Source organism: Nannobrachium achirus, assembly GCF_963921795.1.
Source record: "Nannobrachium achirus genome assembly, chromosome: 19".
Lineage (NCBI taxonomy): Eukaryota > Metazoa > Chordata > Actinopteri > Myctophiformes > Myctophidae > Nannobrachium > Nannobrachium achirus.
This window is the reverse complement of record NC_137826.1, coordinates 24,360,026-24,381,839: the sequence shown is the minus strand read 5'-3', so window position 1 is coordinate 24,381,839 and position 21,814 is coordinate 24,360,026. Positions and strand designations below refer to the sequence as shown.

The 21,814-nt window shown below is 41.5% G+C and overlaps 2 protein-coding genes across 2 annotated transcripts; both read left to right on the top strand.

Moving 5' to 3' along the window:
- Positions 1-4,227: 4,227 nt before the first annotated feature.
- On the top strand, positions 4,228-4,560 carry LOC308304471 (fasciculation and elongation protein zeta-1-like; the record flags this gene model as incomplete). The annotated part of the gene is made up of 1 exon (XM_080749073.1): positions 4,228-4,560. One exon carries the CDS (start codon positions 4,228-4,230, stop codon positions 4,558-4,560), a length of 333 nt encoding a protein of 110 aa, XP_080605199.1.
- Positions 4,561-8,504: 3,944 nt separating this feature from the next.
- Positions 8,505-20,711, top strand: LOC308304718 (fasciculation and elongation protein zeta-1-like; the record flags this gene model as incomplete). Its single annotated transcript, XM_080749348.1, has 9 exons — positions 8,505-8,520; positions 9,508-9,575; positions 12,651-12,740; positions 12,920-13,088; positions 15,624-15,955; positions 19,028-19,108; positions 19,588-19,663; positions 20,136-20,201; positions 20,695-20,711. 9 exons carry the CDS (start codon positions 8,505-8,507, stop codon positions 20,709-20,711), a joined length of 915 nt encoding a protein of 304 aa, XP_080605474.1.
- Positions 20,712-21,814: the final 1,103 nt, after the last annotated feature.

Genomic DNA, 21,814 nt, shown 5'->3' with positions numbered 1-21,814 from the left:
TTCTGTCTTGGCCATATGGAGCATCCATATATGGGTATTGCCAAATATGGGCTTAATATTGATGACATCAGGGATCTCCATATATGATTGCCAGAACAGGCTGTCTTGGTCATATATGGAGCGTGACAGTCAACAATGTGATGTCAGAACAGGTCAGCTATAGACATTGAGGCGTTACGGACTGTAAACTGCAACCTACTGTCGCAATTATCACCACAACATAAACATGTTGCAGGTGTAAACAGACACGGGCAAAAGCATAATCAGAAAGATCTGCTTGATTTTTTGTTTTGTTTTTTAATCTAATCTATATTATTCTCTGTATGTGCACTGGAGGAAGGAAGCTATTACTTATCTGTATTGTACCAATCTTGATTGCGTCAAAGGAAAATCCAATAAACAAAGGTAAAGAAAATAATAAAGATCTGCTTGAACCAGACATAGGACTGGGCAATACATCAATATTAGATCGATACCATGACATATCATCTGTAATATCATCTGACCCGTACTTGTGAGCTTGTAGATCTGTTATTTTCACAATTTTGGGAGGTTTTCCTTTTTAATGAATTGTAATGTCACAATAATGCGATTTTATCTCATAAAAAATATCATGATATATGATTTTGTCCATATCGCCCAGTCCAGTATATTGCACTGTATGAGCATGTCTAATAATATGTTAACATGAGTGTGTCTGTGCTTCCATTCCTACCCCACAGGTTTTCACAGAAGGGGTGTGTGTGTGTGTGTGTGTGTGTGTGTGTGTGTGTGTGTGTGTGTGTGTGTGTGTGTGTGTGTGTGTGTGTGTGTGTGTGTGTGTGTCCATAGATTAAAACTAGGGATTAGGGATAGGGAGACGTAAAGACACAGACAGCAATACATCAATGTTTTGTACAACCAATTCTTGTTTCTTTTTAACTCAAAGTCAGATTTGAAATCCAAGTAAATGTAAGTGATTTCCTTTATTTGGGAGATGCTCAAGGGAGGTTGTCACTTGTACTAAAATATACTTAAGCAGACACACAGACAGAGACAACCAACCAACCTTACCTCCCTCCTTTCGGCCCTCATGAATATTGAGGGGATTTAGGCAAGGAAGAGGGGGGGTGAAGGAGAGAGAGGAGGCGTGGACAAAGAGACAAGAGCGAGATGGGAGGGGGGAGGCCATGGTGATGCGATGCGCAGGCTCTGTGTGAGCAGGGCAGCCTGCCTATTGATTGGAAAACAAGGAGCTGTGAGAGGACTGATAACGGGTGAGGGTAAGGGAGGGCAGGGATACAGAACAAAACAGACCAACGCAACACTACGGGAGCTATCCTCCGTACGTCTCTCTCTCTCTCCTCAGTGATCTGTCTTTTCCTTTTCACTGGAATGAATGTGACTGCTCCTCAGCAGTGGGTTTTAAAGTGGAGGGCGGCTTAGCGCAGATCTGCCTCGACTGCAAGGTGCTGCTGCTGTCCGTGAACCAGGCCATAATAATATCGGACTGGAATCTGCCGCAGGTAAGCCAATTTCTGTTTATCTGTCATCCATGTCCATCTCTTCTATCCATGTTTGTTCATTTCCTCCCTGCTCCTGGGCCGTTGTTTCGCATCATCTCCCTCCATCCCTGCCTCGTAACCATGGTTTCCTCCATCTCTCCTTCCCCAATCCTCCTGCATTTCTTCCTTTCCCTCCCCCACTCACATTTCTTTCTCTCTCTGATGACACACTCTCTCCATTCCTGCCACAGCGGCGTTCATTCCCATTCGCTAAGGGATCCATTTTTATTTGCATTTATATGTGGACAATAAAAAATACAGACTGCCATTCAATACGCAAGTGTTGTAGCTTACTGCATCTGAACACAAATCCAGTTTTACCCGTACGGTTTTCTACAATTGTATTTTCTCACATACAGTAATGGATGTAAAGCATATTATTCATGATGGGCAATTCCTGACATAACATTGTATCTGCTTCAATTCATATGAACCACAATGTGGCCATTGGATATTTGGTAATTATTAACACTGTATATAATTTACAAATACATATCTGAATTTATTTATAGAAAGATATAAAGTTGAACGGCTGTTGACGTACATCTGACTGTGACTGTCGTCCTCTCAAGGTAAATTGGGGACAATGATTTGATTCTATTGCTTTAAATGACCTCTGGTGATCTCTTGTGATTGGTTCTTTTTTTTTTTCTGGGACACAAAAGAAGAATACAAAATACTCAGGGGGGAAGAGTAAGACCCTGACCAACTAAGCACTGGTCTTGATGAAGGTCACAACACCCACACAGTCACGCACACACACCTGTACTTCTCACACACACACACACACACACACACACACACACACACACACACACACACACACACACACACACACACACACACACACACACACACACACACACACACACACACACACACACACACACACACACACACACACACACACACACACACACACACACACACACACACACACACACATCCATATTTCCACCCCCGACTCAGTCATGTTTTCATCCCTTGTTTTTGTGACAACAATAGACTTTTCTGCCTTCTTCCACTTCTACCTAACAACAACCTACTTAGACCTCGGCCTAGGGAAAGCTATATGGCAACACTGAATTCATGACTTTCCCCAGCTGAATGGCAGAATAAATCTTTGAGGAACAATGAGCCAAATGCAAAGCAAGCAACCCCTGCTGTGACAAGGTTAAATTAAGCTCTTATTTCCATGTCTTCATTCATCACGTTTTTGCGAGGAAAATTTTCATATTCTCGATGAAGGCCTTCGGTCAGACACATAATAGAGACAAGTGAGTGATTCATTGCCGTTGCTGCAAGGACTTATATGGAGCATGTAGTAATGTTCTTGACCCTACTTGTCAAGACAATTAGAGATATTAGGCTGAGCGTTGGTGAGATACAGATACAACATGGATGACTTACTGGCTATAATAGGAATGTCTCTGAGGCACAGGAGAGGGAGTGGAGGTGAGAGGAGGAAGTCAATGATGGACAGAGTGCTGTAAAATAATATCCGGCTTCAGAGGACGTAGCACTTTGCTGAGTAGTGTGATGGGGAGGAAGGAACAGGCTTACACAAGCTTGTTTTTAAATGGACTCCACTATGTGCTCCTCGCCCACAACACCAGGCCTCCACCCTGAGAAAAGCATTACGGGTGAATTCTAGGCCTCACTATATTGTAATTACACTGCGTCAGACATTGGACACAAGCACAACTTCCTTCAAAAGTCTGACTGCAGTATCAGGCCCTATAGCAGCACCCTGCCTGCTTGCTGCTTTGTGACGTTTTATGGAATGTACTATATGTGAATTTAATATACAGTTGCTAGCTAGCATTTTTGATTACCACACCCCTACTGTTTTGTGACCCTATATTACTTGTAACATGACATATTTTGGCAAATGATAATGACCATCAAAAGCGTACAATTATTGTCCCAGATCCAGCAATTTTAATGTCTAAAATAATTTGTTTAAAAAAATAATGAATTAAAGCACACTGCAAAGGATTGGGGCTAATATAAATTACTAGCATACTGTAGGTAATTTCACAGCCATATTAACAAGAGAACGTCCTCTTTTGCCTTTAATTTAGTCACACTGATTAGAATGGAATATTCTCAGTAAACAGCTTTGTTGTCTTACCATTATTATTATAATTATTATTATTACAACCCTGATAATAGCTCTCTGAAATTAGACTGTCTTTTAGCCCAGCATTCTTGAAACTAAATCGTAGTGTCCTCTTTATTGAGATCCCTACAGTGCCCCTTAATTAACTGTGCTTTCCCAGTAAGCCCAACTGGTTTGGGCTCCCTTGGGGACCTGGTCCCCTTATGGTGCTTGTGGCTCCATCTACTTTGTCTAGACAACATGGTGCCTTTCCACCTGCTCCCAAGTGAGACGGATGAGGTGTAATTTAGGAAATGCCAGATACATTGCTTTAGGTACAGGCCTATAGGTAAGACCAGCACATGGGGACGCATTAATCGAAAGGGATGGTAACGACACATTTAACACAAGCTGTTTTGGAAGTGTCCTTATTTCATTTGAGAGACAATCCATTACTGATAAGACTTTATAGGCTACATATGGTAGTGACAGCTGCAATCTCGACTGTTAACGTTTCTTTAACGGTGTGTCTAATGGCTTTCTTCCAGGTCTCCCACTCAATAAGAATCTGACGGGGACATGATGGAAGCCCCTCTAGTCTGCTTGGACGAGGAGTTCGAGGACCTCCGGCCTTGCCGGATGGATGACGACGACCTTGACAATCTGTCGCTCGGCCATCCCGTCCTGACCACCCTCACCGTCCCGCTGGTTCCCATCACCCGCGAGGACTTCTCAGAGCTGGAGAACTTCTCAGAGATGATGAGCTTCAAGTCCATGGAGGACCTGGTCAACGAGTTTGACGAGAAGCTCAACGTCTGCTTCCACAACTACAACACCAAGACGGAGTGCCTGGCGCCCATACGCAACCAGGTGCAGAACCAGGAGGACGACGAGAGGCTGCAGGACGAAGAGTGAGTGATCACCCTTTTCCCCCCTCTTTACACCAAATCTCCTTGTCGAAAATAGCAGATCTACAAACAAGTTCACAACATGCAATGCGTTGTGAGCTTGTAGATCTCCTATTTTCCTGGAGCATTCGCCCCAGTATAGGGACGATACTGGTTCTTCTTGTGTTAAGGGATTTATCTATTTTCTTATTTATATGTTAAAGCTTTTATCTGAGTGACCACAAGCCGGTACTTAATGTGTACATACAAAAATACATTTGTACAAACTAATTTGTAACGCTTGTTATAGAAATACTAGTTGGTGGGTTAAATCAAAATTTCAGAATGGTCTCTTGGTAACCATTTCATAATAATGGTTAGTTGTGCAGGAAGCATTAAATATGATTTTGCAAACGCATTTGTTTTGTACTTGAGTTGCAACTAGCCCTTGATTAATAAGGGTTAAAGGTAGGGTAAGTGATATTTCTTTGTTAAAATAAGTGTTAAATAGCTCTATATTGTGATCATTGCGGTGCTTGTTTAGTAATGGTCTCTCCAGCTCTTTAGAAAATGCAGGTCAGGATACCAATGTTGTCCAATCAAAGGAGAGAACTCATAAGATAGAGCATAAACAAGTGAAACTGGAAGTGATAATACAAATAAACTAGAAATACTGTTCCTACGAAACAGTGCGGGCTCGCATGGAACACCATGTATGGGCACATAGATCTACCCTTTGGCTGCTCCTCATTGGCTAAGGGCCCTGTCTTTGACGTCAGTCAGTTTTGAGGAGAATAACCTTATTATATAAAGATTTGGGAGAACTTCTTCTAAACATTACGAGACTCCTGCAAAGATTTCATGAGGGTGACCTATAACAGGTCACACTTGCTGGTGGTGATGATGTCATCAACCATGCTCCTCCTCATTGGCTAAAGCCCCTGCCTTTGTACTGTTGGACGTTTTTTTGGAATACTTTTAGTATATAAAGATTTGGGCATAAATGATGTCACCTAGAACGCTGCTCCTCATTGGCCAAGGGCCATGCCTTTGTACTGTCGGTAATGTTTTTGCGGAGAATAAACTTGACCAAAAAAGATTTGGTATAACAGAGGGGGCGTAAAGTATAGCATAATACAATATTGATATAACATACTGATACTGGTCTCGAGCCAACGTGTTGTTATTTATATCAGGTCGCACTTGTTGGTGATGATGTCACCTAGAACGCTGCTCGTTATTGGCCAAAGGCCCTGCCTTTGTGCTGTCGGTAATCTTTTTGCTGAGAATAAACTTAACTAGAGAAATTGCAATTTGGGAAATTGCGAGTGTGGTTGCCTAAAAAGTAACTCTTACATCACAGACTCTTACATCACTATATATGGTGTTTCCCATTCAAAGTCAATGGGGAAGGTCAGCTACCTAAAAGTTACCTTACTATATATGGTGTTTCCCATTCAAAGTCAATGGGAAATGTCAGATACCTAAAAGTTACTCACTATATATGGAGTTTCCCATTCAAGTCAATGAGACTAAGAGTTGTAAAAACTGCAAAATTCCCCAGAGTAATAATGTGGTTGCCCTGGCAACCACACTAACTAGAAAGATGCAATTTGAAATTGCGAGTGTGGTTGCTGATGGTTGCTGACTATATTCTACAAGCTAACTGTCATGTGAAGCGCGACTAATTGATTCCCTATTGATTCCCACTCCCATTGATTCCCTATTGATTCCCACTCCCATTGATTCCCTATTTCTGCCATTTCCAATGGCAGCGGAAAGGTTACCCTAGAAGTCTATAAAAAGTTACCCGAAAAGTCTATAAAGTTTCCTTAGGACTATAATGTGTTCCCTGTTGGGCAACCACATTAATGATGTTACCTAGAACGCTTCTCCTCATTTGCCAAGGGCCCTGCCTTTGAACTGTCAGTAATTTGTTTGCGGAGAATAAACTTGACCTATAAAGATTTGGTAGAACATACTGGTCTCGCCTTTCAGCGAGCCCACAATTAGCAGACAAGATAGAAACTGGAACACTATAAAATTGAAGCTGATAAATGGGTACCTTTTAACTGATTGGCCGAAACCGGCAGCCCACCTGAAAATGAGAGATGGGGAGAGCCCTGCTGTTAGAATAAACAATCTATAGCATTGGTTACTATCAACGTTATGAATTATTAGCCTAGCATATTGCCAGACTGATGACGTGGATTCACTCAAACGTTCCTCCACAGTATCAGTCTGGACTTGGGCCCATAGGGAGCGAGTATGAGAAATCAGAAAATGACCGGACCAATCAGGGGCTGCTTTTCACTGTTGTGCGGACAGCTGTTGAAACGCAGTCACTGATTGGTCCGGTCCTGAGAGTGTACACATTTGTGCACTCTCAGTTATGGGGGTCCTTGAAAAATCTAAAAAGTCTGTACTTATGGATTCCTAATGTGCCGTAGTGTCATAGTAAACAGTGTCATACATATTCTGAAGAAAACCAGGAGACTTAACATTCAGTAATTGGGTATTATGATCAAAATAAGACATTATAATGGTGTGTAAATAAGAAAATCTAAAATGTTCCATGGACAAGGCCAAGTCTTTACCACGGACACATTTGTCCATGTATGCAGACATATTGATGACCCCTGTCACCAACACAAGTTGTGACAAGCAGATGACACGAAAAACCTCTCCCAAGATAATTCAAGATAAGCCTAACCAAAGCCATTGGTGTGACCACAACAATACAAACAACCCATCAATCAAGCACTGTGGCTCCTCCCTCTCAGTCAGTCCACACTTAGGCTGCATGCTGAATTATTCAACATACAATTTTTGTGCGCCTCAGTTGCTCCGCTGTTAGCTTGTCTGGCTCAGTCTCTGTACCAGCTATCGACCAGCACCTATTCTGTTTGGTAACAGGCTCTGAAGTGGAAACGCTCACATTCTTACACCGGGTTGCTAAAAATAGCCGAACTCTACTGTATGAGCACCGGGGAGATTCTCCCATTAGAATTACTGTAATAAAATGCCCCGTATGCACCCAAATCCCCCTATCAGTTCGAAAAGGAAATCAACTATGTTTTGGAAACGTAACCAACATGAAATGAAATACGAGAATGAAATGCATCCTGTTCATTCATTCATCCATCCATTCATTGATCCTCGAAATTTGTAATTTCAGTGTCATGGCACAGAGGATTGAATCAGTATAGATGAATGCTTACTAATTCACTGTTACTTAAAACAAACTTATTTTTTTATTTTTTCACCATAATTCCCAATTGTTCAAGATTCTTTTTAGTTTTCTTTTTAATAGTTGGTATGGTAGCTACAATTTCAACTTGGCACAGAAGATGGAATGTGAATGAATTAATCATCAAAAACGCCATTTGCACAAAGGCCTGGGAACATTTAGCCCATTAAAGTTAAGTTAAACCAATACTTTATTGATCTCCATGGGGAAATACATCCTCTGCATTTGACCCACCATAGTGGCCAGCCTCTGAGCAGTGGCAGGGGACCAGTGATATATCCCTCTCATGCATGTCTGTTGTTCATTTAGACTGTAATTATAGTCTTTACCTCTAAAAAGCTATAAACAACAATTAGCTTTACAGGGCACTCATGGAATATTTTGAAAACAAAATCTTTTGTTTGGTCTTTGTTGTTTGTCTTGAAGTTATAACGAGTTTTAATATTATAGGATTACATTTATTTATTTATTTTGGAACTCGTCAGTTTAATTACTGTATAATAAAAGTGACTATCATACAAATAAAAGCCACTACTATTTCACACCAACCAGCTACCGCCTGGGAATATTTGTTCATAATCTGAGCAGCTTTTTGCTGGCTGTGGCTATATTTGGACTGTGTGCAGTTTGCCTCCCTGGCCTAGCGGATCAGAATCTCAAACATAAATTGCTCCAACCATGTGAGACAGGATGATTTACCCTTGCCTGGCTGCAGGACAAGCATGGCTGCTCAGCTCCGTACAAGTCAATGTTGAGCACATGGACTACCAGCTTGTGTCGGCATGCACATGCAAATGTATGTGCATTGTGTAAGCAACACAATACAATCTATTTGCAGCTCTGAGAGTGTACAAATGTAACAAATGTGGTTATATTTGTACACTCTCAGAGTCAAAAGTCTTGTAAATGCACTCAGTGCAATGTGTTTTATTCATGTGCGTATGCACGTGCATGCGCGCAGCAGGCATGGCCTGTGAGGTAAGCAGTGTGATGAATGGTCACTTGTTCAGTGTGCGACCGGGTCTGGGCTGTGCCACCGGGAGAAGGGCATGGGGCCTGTGCCAACTTCCAAGGGGAGAAGAAACACACCCACCCACACACACACACACACACACACACGCACAAAGGGCTGGAAACAAAGAAAGAGTTCTGCTCTGGCTTTGTGTCACTGCTCCTTCAGATTCAAACTCTTTCACTGGCTCTTGTGGCTGCGGGAACGTCTGACACATGATGATGTGAGCTGGGGCTTTATCTAAATCTCTTCTCAGGATATCTTAACAAAAGTAGTAAGAAATGTCTTTTTGTTTTGTTTCTGTTGTACTTTTCTTTAGCTCTACAAATTGATTTATATTGTTGACTTGCCTCAGTGAAGCATTGACCGAGTTGTAGCTTGCTGGAGCATGAGCAAAGTAGATTGCCTTGAATTAGGGAATAAAACAAGGTGTAATGCTATTATATAATTGTGACCAAATAGTAACTAGAACTTACTGTGCAAGTTAAAAATAGTTTATTGCGTGACAAGCCACAACTAAAGTGGGCTTTCTTGTTTTAGATTGTCTTTGCTCACGTAATTCTTGCTCACGGTGTGTGTGTGTGTGTGTGTGTGTGTGTGTGTGTGTGTGTGTGTGTGTGTGTGTGTGTGTGTGTGTGTGTGTGTGTGTGTGTGTGTGTGTGTGTGTGTGTGTGTGTGTGTGTGGTTTTGCAGCGTGTGGGATGCTCTAACAGATAACTACATCTCCAGCTGGGACCAAACCGGCTCAGAACAGGGTATCAACGGCAACCTGGACCAGGAGGTACATGACTCAGTCTCTGTATTTTTCAAATCATTTTAATACAAATGTCATGTAGCTTACATCAGTGAGGGTTTATTCATTTATTTGGTTTGTCTTGTGTGACTAATTATGTACAATGAGGGAATGGTCCAAATCAAACAGAATAACTAATATATTCTCACAGAATTAGTGAAATGACAACTGATGACAACAACAAATAACAGATTGTTGTGTTGACATGATGCAAAATGACGTTATTTGTAGTGTCCAAGGTTTCTGGCAAGTACCCCTCCATCACAGACTGTGGCATTATAATCTATTTTTGGTGTTCAAATCACCATATGGCACCAGCCTGCTATGAGATTCTGCAACGAGACGCGTTGTGAGCTTGTCGATCGGCTCTTTCCAATGAAAGCTTTCCCCTCAATACCAGAAAACAGAAAAGCTCAACCATTGAGTGGTTCATCTGGCCCTGACTGCAGACTAACGTCGGGAAATCAGTTCAGTCGTGTCAGACGTCGGGTAAACATAGCTTCCCAGACTGAGATTCTGCTGTTCTTTCTACTCCCCCTGCTCTGTCACTTGGCTGTCACGTTCAAATACAGTACAGGCACTTAGCAGGTCAGGCCATTTCAAAATGATGTGACAAGCCAGAGTGAATATGCAGAGCTTCTACAGCTGTAGAGGGTCAGTGTTTCACATGTCATAGACAGCAGCCAACATGGTGGAACTAGATTATACTTTGCATGTGATTGTGGTACCTGGGGTACTAGCATAAAAAACAAGCAAATAGTAAACATGGCATAAAAAACAAGCAAATAGTAAACATGCCAATTATGTCATTTCAATTGTGCATAATTCAAGCACATTTCTAAGAACATAACATCTAGTATTTCCCAAAAGTTCCAGACTCTCCATGACCCCTGTTGTTGAGTTACTGGAAAAGCCTTGCTAGAAAACTAAACAACTTGAATTGAAACTTACTTGAGATAGGTAATTTAAAGCCCACATTGTGTTGAAACGTCTAGCCAAAATAGTCCATGGATATACATATCTTTTTTTTCTGAACAAAATTCAAACATCTATGACACAATGGTTTTCAGCCAACCTGTCTCCTACAGCCTTTAAAGGACCATTTTACCTCTGGGACAACCAGATCTTATTTTATTGTTGTTTGGGACACGATCAACACAATCCTGAGTTATTAGTATTTCAGCATGCATGCTAAAAAGCATCATGCTTTGTATCATGCTGAAATACTAACATATCTAAAAACACAGATTGAACACAAAAAATAACTCAGGATTGTGTTGATTGTGTCCCAATTAAACAAAATAAGATCTGGTTGTCCCAGAGGTGAAATGGTCCTTTAATGGGAATCTATGTATGTACAGTATAAGGCTGAAGCTGTGAAAAGACAATTACATATTGACAACCACTTGGTCCCCTAACACTAAGATTATTGAGTAGGCGTCCTCTGAAGCCCACATACACGCCCATACAGTAGTACATGCATTCAAAGGTATAGCTCACACAGTAATAGGCCCATAGGTTTAATAATAGGCCCCTATGTTTAATTATATGTCCTTGTCTAGGCAGAGACCAAAAACTATCATCTGAAAATAACATGCAGCATCACGCAGTGGCCAATTAGATGATGACTCAGGCCCCAAACATTAAAACAGTATGCTTATGCACTTACACATTATCTTGTTAAACAACCACAACAAGAAGGCGGGCAAGCAGACAGGGCCAATACCAGACAATAAAAGGCAATAGATAGAATAGTTTTACTCAAGTGTATCCTCAATACATGTACTTTGTTGTGTATCAACCTACCGTTTATTGTTAGGCTGCAGAAGTGGTGGCTGGTGGCAGCTGGTCTGGTGGATTTATTCACTCTCACTCTGTCAAATAAATGACAGAATAGAAGGACATTAGGTGTAATATTTAACCTAACGATGTAACACATGTTATGCAAATATTCACTAGCATGGAGGAGTGGTTATTAAGGCATGCAGTCAAAAGATGTGCTTGTTTTGAAATACAAGGGACACACACCACACAGTCTGTTTATGGGACCAAGTCTAACACAGATTACAAAAGGAGCGGTGCACACAAATGAAAGGTGAAATGAAAAATACATTTGTCAGAAAGAAATAGGAGTGACAAAAAATAAGTTACCAGAGCCCCATGTGAGCAAAAACTTTGGATCTACAATCTCTGCACATTATAAGCCACCTAGTAGTAACAAACATTATAAGCCTAAAGCCACCTAAACATGCTACACTTGTGCAACAAGGGTAAACAAACACTAGCTTCACTGCACACTGCACATGACTGCACTGAATGAGATTCCAGCAACCCATAGCCTGAAGGGATGGGACCTTCTGATTGGTTGAGAGTCGAGACCAGGTTAAAACCATTTTCACCTGGCCTTTAAAGGGATATTCCACTTTCAAAAAACTTTTGTCATTTTATCGTCTAATCAGGCTTTTATGAACACCATGAACAGATTTTAATTTGCTTCATTCAATATTTTGATATTTGATGTAAATGTTATCAGGCAATCCAGGCCCATACACACCCATTGTAACTTCAAACTCCATTTTAACCATGCTAGATTCATCAAAAACACCCATTATTTTTTCTGGGGACTCATAATACACTCTTAATATGTGAGCAGGCCGTGTTTTTTCGATACGTTTTTCATTTATTTTTAATTTCCATTTTCCCAAAGAATTATTAAAAATAAATGAAAAACGTTATAAAAAAAAACACGGCCTGCTCATATATTAGGAGGGTAGTATGAGTCAACAGAAAAAAATAATGTGTGCTTTTGATGAATCTATCATGGTTAAAATGGAGTTTGAAGTTACAATGGGTGTGTATGTGAGCGGCTCTGGATCAAGCCTCCTGATAACATTTACATCAAATATCTAAATATTGAATGAAGCATATTAAAATCTGTTCAGGGTGTTCATAAAAGCCCGATTAGATGATACAAAGACCAAACGTTTTATCCCTTAAAAGGCTATTACAAAACAAAAAGTCTTTATGGTGCTGGGGTAATGTCATTGTTCTCACACATCCTAGATCCACGAAAAAGAGGAGGAAGAGATGAATGAGAAGAATGATAATGCTACTATCTGCCTGAAGGACGAACCTCTCATCACAGCTGATCAGGTGTGTGTGTGTGTGCGTGTCTTGTGTGTGTGACTGTGCGTGCGTGCATATGACAGCATGTGTGTGTATTCTTGTCTGGCTGATATTGATGGATAGTTATGGACAATGCACTTACCATATACTCTCCTTTCTATGCATCCCTCATTATGGGCTCCTTGGCTTTCACTCAACCCTCCCAGGTCATTGAGGAGATTGTGGAGATGATGGAGAACTCCCCAGATCCCGGAGAGACAGAGGAGGAGGACGAGGAGGAGAGCAGCGATTGCTCATCCAGGGCCAATCCTTCCCTCCTGGAGGAGATCAGGCAGCTGTCGCAAGCCTCAAACAACAACAACTGCTCTTATGAAGGTACAGTATGTACAGTAATACACATACATACACAGTCACATCTGTGGGTTCACTTCAGTTTAACACGCACACTTAGGTCAGGGGTCTTCAACGTTTTCAGGCCAAGGACCCCTTAGCTCTGAGAGAGATGAAGCAGGGACCCCCACTACATATCGTATAAAAATTTGTTGCAGATTAAAAATGTACATGGATTATTACAGTTTAGACTTGACAGCAGCACTATCATCTGTGTAGGTTGGATTAATGTGTATTTTCATATATAACCACTTGAACTGTCAATACCTACTATGGTCTGCTCTTCTTTTCCCTCTACACCAAACTTCCGTTCCAAAAAATAGCCGATCTGCAAGCTCACACCGCCTCGCTCTGCGAGGCGTTGTGAGCTTGTAGATCTGCTATTTTTTGCTATTTTTCTGCTATTTTTTGTTCCACTAAGAACTCTAGGGTTCTAGTGATCAAACATGATCACACAAAGATTTGGCGAACCCCCCGTAGTAACTCTGAGGACCCCCTAGGGGTCCTGACATTGGCTTTTTTATTATTGAAATTTTCTATAATTTAGGTCATAGGCCTACTATACAGTATGTTGACAATACATCATATTATGTTATGATAAAGTATAATGCAATATAGAATGTGAAATTTTAAGATCATGTTTTGAATTATTATTATCATCATCAATTAAATTAAACTATCCTCAAACGGAAAAATAAAAATCTGGACATTTCATTCTACACTTCAGTAGCAGGAGCCAAAAAAAGTTTTAAAGAACTATTTTGACTATTTTAAGTTAGTGCTTCCGGTACAGTTCAGTGTGACACGGAACACAGACTGGTCTGGAGCTCAGAACCCTCATGAGAGAAATCTAAACATCTACAGCTCAGCTGGTCCAGATGGGGATTGTCCCTGCATGGTCAACACAGATATTCTATTAATTCTCAGGCACATGGGGAGCTGCTTTATTACGAGAATTCAAAGGGCAACTGTGCACAGAGCACCATCCGTCTTTATAACGACAAGGACACAGTCCTCTTTAGGGTGGAATTAATGGCGCTCTTTGAAGCATGTTCCTAACATAATTACCTATAGAGATACAATATTATGTCACAGCACAGCAGCCCTTCATGTTGTGAACATGAAGGCACGTAATCGTTAGCAGATCTAATATAAGGGATATTGTTTTCAGACATCTAACAGTTTTGATTTCTAATCTTATTTCTATTTAACTTCTTAATTAAGATTGTAATTTGATACCATAGGCAAAGCAAGGCCAGTTTATTTGTGCTGCCATTTAAACAATGCAAAATGCTTTACACAAAGTAAAGGCAGAAAGCATTAAGAAACAAAACAAACCAAAACATTACATTTTGATACCATTTTTAAAAGAAAAGAAAAATACAATAACAGATTTACAGTGAAGACGAAATGATTAAAGAAACCTCTGTAAAAGACCGCGGCACACAAATATGTGGTGCATAAAAATGGAACAAAGCTTCTCCACGTTTAGGTCTGAATCTGGGGACAGAAAACAGACCTGTCCATGACCTGAGAGGTCTGGATGGTTCAAAATCAGATAAGACTAATCAATTTGGTAGATAATAAAACATTGATTCAAAGGTTTCGTGTTGATTCGTTGATATAAATACAGTACAGTATATCCCAAAAAAAACATGCTTCTCAATTATTCTATAACTCATTGACTGCCAGGATTCAGAGCGTTTTTCCAAAAAAGAAAGAAAAACGCCTTTCAAAAACACGTAACTTGTCAAACTCGTCCTGTGGCAGGCAATGAGTTTCAAAAAAGTAATCGCTAAGAAGATAATCTTAAATTTTGTGTAGCTCTTATAAATCCCATGGGGGTAATTCAGTTTCAGTTTCAGCCAGCTGAAGGCTTAGGGGGCAGCAGTTAGGGCTTAAGTGTCCCGCTCAGAGAGACTTGGACACGTAATCCTGGGTGATCTTGGATGTGACCTGGTGACCCGCTGACCTGTTCTACCTACTAAGCTACAGGCCTTAGTTGCGGTCCTACCAGGGGCGTCACACCAAATTCTGGGCCCTGGGGTACAAGGATTCACTGCGGGCCTCCCATGAATGTTAACTATTGAAAAATAGCAGATATACAAGCTCACAGCGCGGCACCGAGTGCCGCGCTGCGAGCTTGTATATCTGCTATTTTTTTTAAATCGTGAAAATGTGTGCAAGAAACCTATGTCAAGGACCCCCAAGATGATATGTATTTGGCCACGGACCCCGATCTCAAAATATTTAGTTCCAGGGACCCTCAGAAGCAAAATTTGAGTTAGAAATGTTCGCTTAAAAAATACATATATTCAAAGATTTTCACACATTTTCACAACTTCCAAGTGCCGCGCTGCGAGCTTGTAGATCTGCTATTTTTCAATAGATAAAGTTATTAGGGCCCCTCCACCTTGGCCCTCAGTAACGTCCTACTACACTGATTCACATGTGCTCAGAGTCAGACATCTGTTGCATGGACACATGGCTGATGATCGGTCATCCATCTTCCTCCTCCAGGCCTGAGCCTGATGTCCAGTTCAGCCCTGGTCGCACTGCTCCAGCGGGTCGAGGCGGCCATCCGCGAGTTCTCCGAGGAGCTGGTGAGCCAGCTGGCTCGGCGCGACGAGCTGGAGTTCGAGAAGGAGGTGAAGAACACGTTCATCACGGCCCTGATGGAGGTCCAGAACAGGCAGAAGGAGCAGCGAGACAGCAGCAAGCGCCGACGCCGGGACAAGGGTATGAGCCTACAGGGCTCTGCCACGGCCGGAGGAAACACAGGCACGGAGAAGACAGGAGGGAGCATGCCTGTCAAGGTAACAGGGGAGACAGGAGGGAGCATGCCTGTCAAGGTAACAGGGGAGAGGGAATGGCCAAATTCTAACAACCAAAATCTCTGCTTGATTTGGTTGATTATAAATAAATATATATATATATATATATATATATATATATACATCCATCCATCCATCCATCCATCTTCAACCGCTTATCCGGAATCGGGTCGCGGGGGTAACAGTTCCAACTGAGACCTCCAGATTTCCTTATCCCGAGCAACTTCCTCCACTCCCTCAGGGAGTATACCGAGGCGTTCCCAAGCCAGTTTGGAGATATAATCCCTCCATCTGGTCTTTGGTCTGCCACGGGGTCTCCTCCCAGTGGGACGTGCATCGAGGACCTTGAAGGTGCTCGGGAGGCATCCGTACTAGATGCCCGAACCACCTAAGCTGACTCCTTTCCAAGTGTAGGAGCAGCGGTTCTACTCCAAGTCTCTCTCGGGTGACTGAACTTCTCACCCTATCTCTAAGGGAGATACCAGCCACCCATATATATGTGTGTGTGTGTGTGTGTGTGTGTGTGTGTGTGTGTGTGTGTGTGTGTGTGTGTGTGTGTGTTTAAAATTTCTCATACTAGAAGCTGGGCGGCCCAGCGTCTAGTCGGCGACCTGGCCAACTCGGGAACGATGTAAATAGGGAATGAATGCCCCGCCCTTTAATGCAAACCCCATTATACCTGTTGTCATAGGACCCGTTTTGACCATCTGTTTGCCTGTGTCCATTTATGCCCATATATGGAGATATCTGTTATCTGTCTGTCTGTCAGCGTCCATTTTATGTCCATATATGGAGATCACTGCAGATATAGTTCTGGGTCCATTTTATGCCCATATGCCCATATATGGAGATATCTGTCTATTTGTGTCCATTTCATGCCCATATATGGAGATCTCTGTATCTGTCTGTCTGTGTCCCTTTATGCCCGTATATGGAGATCTTTGTGATTCTGCGTAAATTTTATGCCCATATATGCCATTTGCGTCCATTTTATGCCCATTTATGGAGATCTCTGTATCCGTCTGTCTGTGTCCCTTTATGCCCGTATATGGAGATCTTTGTGATTCTGCGTCCATTTTATGCCCATATGTGGCGTACGTGATGTCAGAGCCTTTTATGAAGTGATGTCACAATGAGTCAGAGCTTTCGCCGATTTCCTCCGGAACAGCCTGATGTCAACAATCAACCCCGCATAAGGAGATTCCGAACGTTTCGCGCCGGTTCGGGAAAACCGCGCGTCGGGTCGGGTCGAGACCCGGCACTGCACTCCGTGCCGCGGCGGGGAACGCGCGTGCCGAATCTGAAGCCGGTGGGACGAACGGTTCTCGAGATACGCGGATTACAGACACACACACAGACAGACAGACAGACACACACACGCAGAGACTTCTCGCATTTATAGATAGATGAGTCCCCCTGAAATGGGGACCCTCAGTGGCCATACAAAACAAAAACACAACAATCTATTATCTATTTTATCACATGCATTCTCTCATCATCAAATTAGCTCTATATACTGCAGATAGAAAGACCATGGCTCTATACTGTACTTGTAAACCAGTAAGACTCCCTAATCTAAATTACAGAAATGCATAGTCAGACAGCTCTCTGTCTCTCTCTCTCTCTCTCTCTCTCTCTCTCTCTCTCTCTCTCTCTCTCTCTCTCTCTCTCTTGCTCTTTCTTTCTCCCTCTCTCTCTCTTCCTTCCATCAACTGGTATCATAATGGATCTGGAGGCTAATAGCCTCCAACCACTCTTCCAGGAATTATCCTTAAGTGGATGCTGTACCCTGTCCCTGTCCTCCACATAGAATAACAGCTCAGTCCAAACAAGTCCAGTAGCAGACTATTATTAGATAAATTATTAAAGATAAATATGGATCTATAAATCCATAGTTAAAATAAGACAAAGAGACCAAAGGACGTATATCTTAGATTGCTGTATTGAGGAGAGACAGACAAAGAGACAAACAGTTCTAAATCTCTCGCCACCCTAACGGCAGGACAGAGGATTCTCTCTCTCCCAAAATGGAAGTTTAACATGTATATAAAGAGTACAGTTATGACAGTAAGAAGTCGTGGAACTTATTCATTTGTTCCCATATCATAACAAGGAAGTAGTAGGAACTCATTGATTCGTTCCTATATCATAACAAGGAAGTAACAGGAAGAAAGGGACACGTAGTGCTGGTAATTTTCCACCACTCGTGACTTATATCAGACAGAGGAAGACAGTGAGTCTGGTGACATACAGTATAAACCAAAACATGATTCTATTCAGGGCATTCAAAGTTATTATGACCTTTAATCAGTTTGCCTGAACCTACAGTATGCGACCAAAATGTGGTCTCTTATATACTGTACGTTCAGTTCATATTATGCCTTTATATGGTCATATGAGACTCATACACCAATAACATAATTATGTATCATAATTTATCCTAACACAGACGAATAACTTAACAGTTACCCTTAGTACAATGACAAGACATTTTGTCAAGTCAAGTCAAGTCAAGTCAAATTTATTTATATAGCACATTTTACAAAAACCACCAGGGTCAACCAAAGTGCTGCACAACATACAAAAAACAGTAAAATATGCAGTGATTACATGCAGTGATTATATGCAGTGATTACAGATAACTACAGATAATTTTGTCAGACTCTATAGCAGTAGAGTGCATGTAATTGTGCGTGACACGTGTGCAAATATTTATTACGAAGCCTTAAAGGCAATCTGAAATGTAATTTTGATTCCTTATGTTCCAATGTTAAACGCCAAAAAACACGATTAAATCGCTAATCGCAATTATTTGTGACAAATTATTGTCAACTTCAATATGTAATTGTGACAGCCCTAGCCCTGGGGGCTTTTTGTGTTTTAGCATAACCTTTGACCATACTACCTTTACTGTTAATAATCTTGTTAATAAAGTATTCAATCAATCAGTCAATCAATCAATCAATCAATCAAAAAGGATTGTCTTTTTCGATTAGCCAAAGTGTAGAACAGGGCTTAATTGGTTAACACAAGGTCACTTCTTTTTTAACAGAATGTTTCTGTGTTTCTTCCTGGTTGTGTTCTGTGCAGCGATTCAGCATGGAGGGACTGTCCAACATCCTGCAGACAGGCATCAGGCAGACCTTTGGAAGCACAGGGAATGACAAACAGGTGAGGTGGAAGGTCAAACAGGGTTGGAAACCTTATTGTACGTCTCCAAAACTGTTACTTTTCAGGATATGGGACAAATAACCTGTGTTCCAATGTAGTTATTATGTAGTCACAAGCTCTTGTTAATATTTTTCATTGGTTCAATGTAAGACAACACAAGTTGAAATATGGAGACACAAGATTTCTTTCCGACAGCAGCACCACATTGCTGAAGTTTGGTCTAACCCTAGTCTCGCGTAGTAGCCAAACAACTATTCCACAATCTCCGAATTTGCATATCACAGAGACTAGTCTAACCCTGGTATGATTGAACGTTTGTTTCAGTAATTTGGTCTAACTGTGGCATGAACGTGTTGTTTTAGTAGTTTGGTCTAACTGTGGTATGAACGTGTTGTTTCGGTAGTTGGTTCTAACCATGGTATGAATGTGTTGTTTCAGTAGTTTGGTCTAACTGTGGCATGAACGTTGTGTTGTTTCAGTATCTGAACACAGTGATTCCATATGAGAAGAAAGGAAGCCCTCCCTCTGTGGATGACCTGCAGATGATCACAAATAGTAAGTGAACCACTGAGAGAAATACCACCTATCTGTCTGTCTGTCTGTCTGTCTGTCTGTCTGTCTGTCTGTCTGTCTGTCTGTCTGTCTGTCTGTCTGTCTGTCTGTCTGTCTGTCTGTCTGTCTGCCTGTCAGCCAGTCTGTTGGGCTGTCACTATAGTGCTTATTATGAGCCTGATCTTGGATGAACTAAGTATAGTTTTTTTTTGTCGATAATGATAATTACAAGTATACCATGGTGAAATTGAGTTTTCAGCTTCACCCAGCTGATTGCTTGCTCAAGTGGTCAGGCAGTTAGAGGTGAAGTGTCTTGCTCGGGGACACCTCGAAACGTTGCTGGGGCTCGAACCCAGCTGGGACTTTCTGTTTCCTGGCAGCCTCTCTACACATTCAGCTATTAGAGCGGCCATTATAGGCGTATCAGTAGGCCTATCCCATGTCAAGAACTATCTTCTCTCTTTCCATTCTGTAGTTCTTTATGCCATAAAGGAGGACAGCGACAAGGTGCCTACACTGCTAACTGACTACATATTAAAAGGTGAGATCCACATGATCCTTTTACTGTCTCATAAGACAAAAATTATTGATATTCTGGGTTTGGCGATATTGATATTTTGGTAAGATATTTCCCTTCGAGAACACCACAGGAAAGAAACCACTATTCTAGTATGCTTAATTTATACTTTGTTGTGTGCCAATGTTTCCTGACAAAAATATCCAATATACAGCGTGTCAGGATGCGACACACTGTAAGCTTATAGATTTTATGCGCCCGACACCAGCACGCAACTAAGTATAACTGAAGCTTTACTGTCTTTTAACTGCTCTTTCCTGACAATGTGTCCAGTTGAGTTGTATTTAGCTCCTTTTTTTGTGTAATCATTTTTTCAGCCACATTGATTTGCTAACAAACGCTGACATGTCATGCATTCAACAAAGGAAAATAAAAAAGTGTGTGATAGAACATATGTACAGTGTGGGGTTTTTCTTCCAAAATGTAACTGTCCTTCTGGTGCTTTTCTTGTGTCCAGTGTTATGTCCCACCTAAAGTGACGGCAGGCCACACAAGGCACTGTGTGTGACGGAGAATTCCAACCCTCCAGTCCTCCTCCTCCTCCGGTCTTAGCTGCATGAGCTCCCCTCTTTGCCATTATAAGCCATGGATTCCTCACCATCGACATTATTGTACCCATCTCACCCAACTACAACGACTGCCTTTTGCTGAGCTCACCTCGTCCTTCCTGCACACTAAAAGCTCAGGCCACATCCAAAATGGCCGCCATCTGAATGCTATTAAGTGGGGTGACTGACTGGTCCCACGTTTTAAGGACTTGACTAACAGCTCTCTCTCCAGAGCACGAGACGCTATTAACCACTTAAACCCTCTATTCTTAGCCAAACGGATCTGAGTTACTGTACTTGGACCGCTTTTTTTTCCCGTCTACACCAAATCACTTCAGCAAAAATAGCCGATCTTCATCTTGTAGATCGTCTGTTTTTGCCTAATGTTCCCCCCAGAATAGGGATGCTGGGGTTCAAGTGGTTAATGTCCACATCAATACAGGGATGAGTTGTTTTGTTGTCACTTTTTTTCTTTCTGTCATTTCACAGAAGAATCTTTTTTGACACTTGTTGTAACTGGCCTTTTGGCGCTTTGGGTTTTGTTTGCCATCCTGTCCTTTGACCCACAAGGACAGTAATGTACAGATACATAACATCACACGTTGCATTTACATTTGTCATCTCTCTCTGCATTGTTCAAGAAGGAAGCAAAACACATGCAAACCCTTTTCGTTTGAATACAAAAGCCATGCACCTTTCTCTACCAATTTAGTACTGTAGCTCCATGTGGAAAGAAAGAACAACTATACGGGTGCAGCGCGTTCCAACAAGTCTTTTGTTCTGTTGTCTGACCGATATTCAGTGCTCTTCAGACGTTTTTGTAACTTATTTTGATTTGTATCTAATATTTGATATGCACTCTGTTGCTAATTTTATACTTTTATTTACTGTAGTCAGAATACCTTGCATTCCACCCCAGATGACCACGTGGAGTTAAGTCACTGAATTTTCCTTGAATGTTGTACCCTGGTGACATGAGCTCATTTATAAAAAAAATGAAATAAAAAACAGGCTTACATATTTAACATA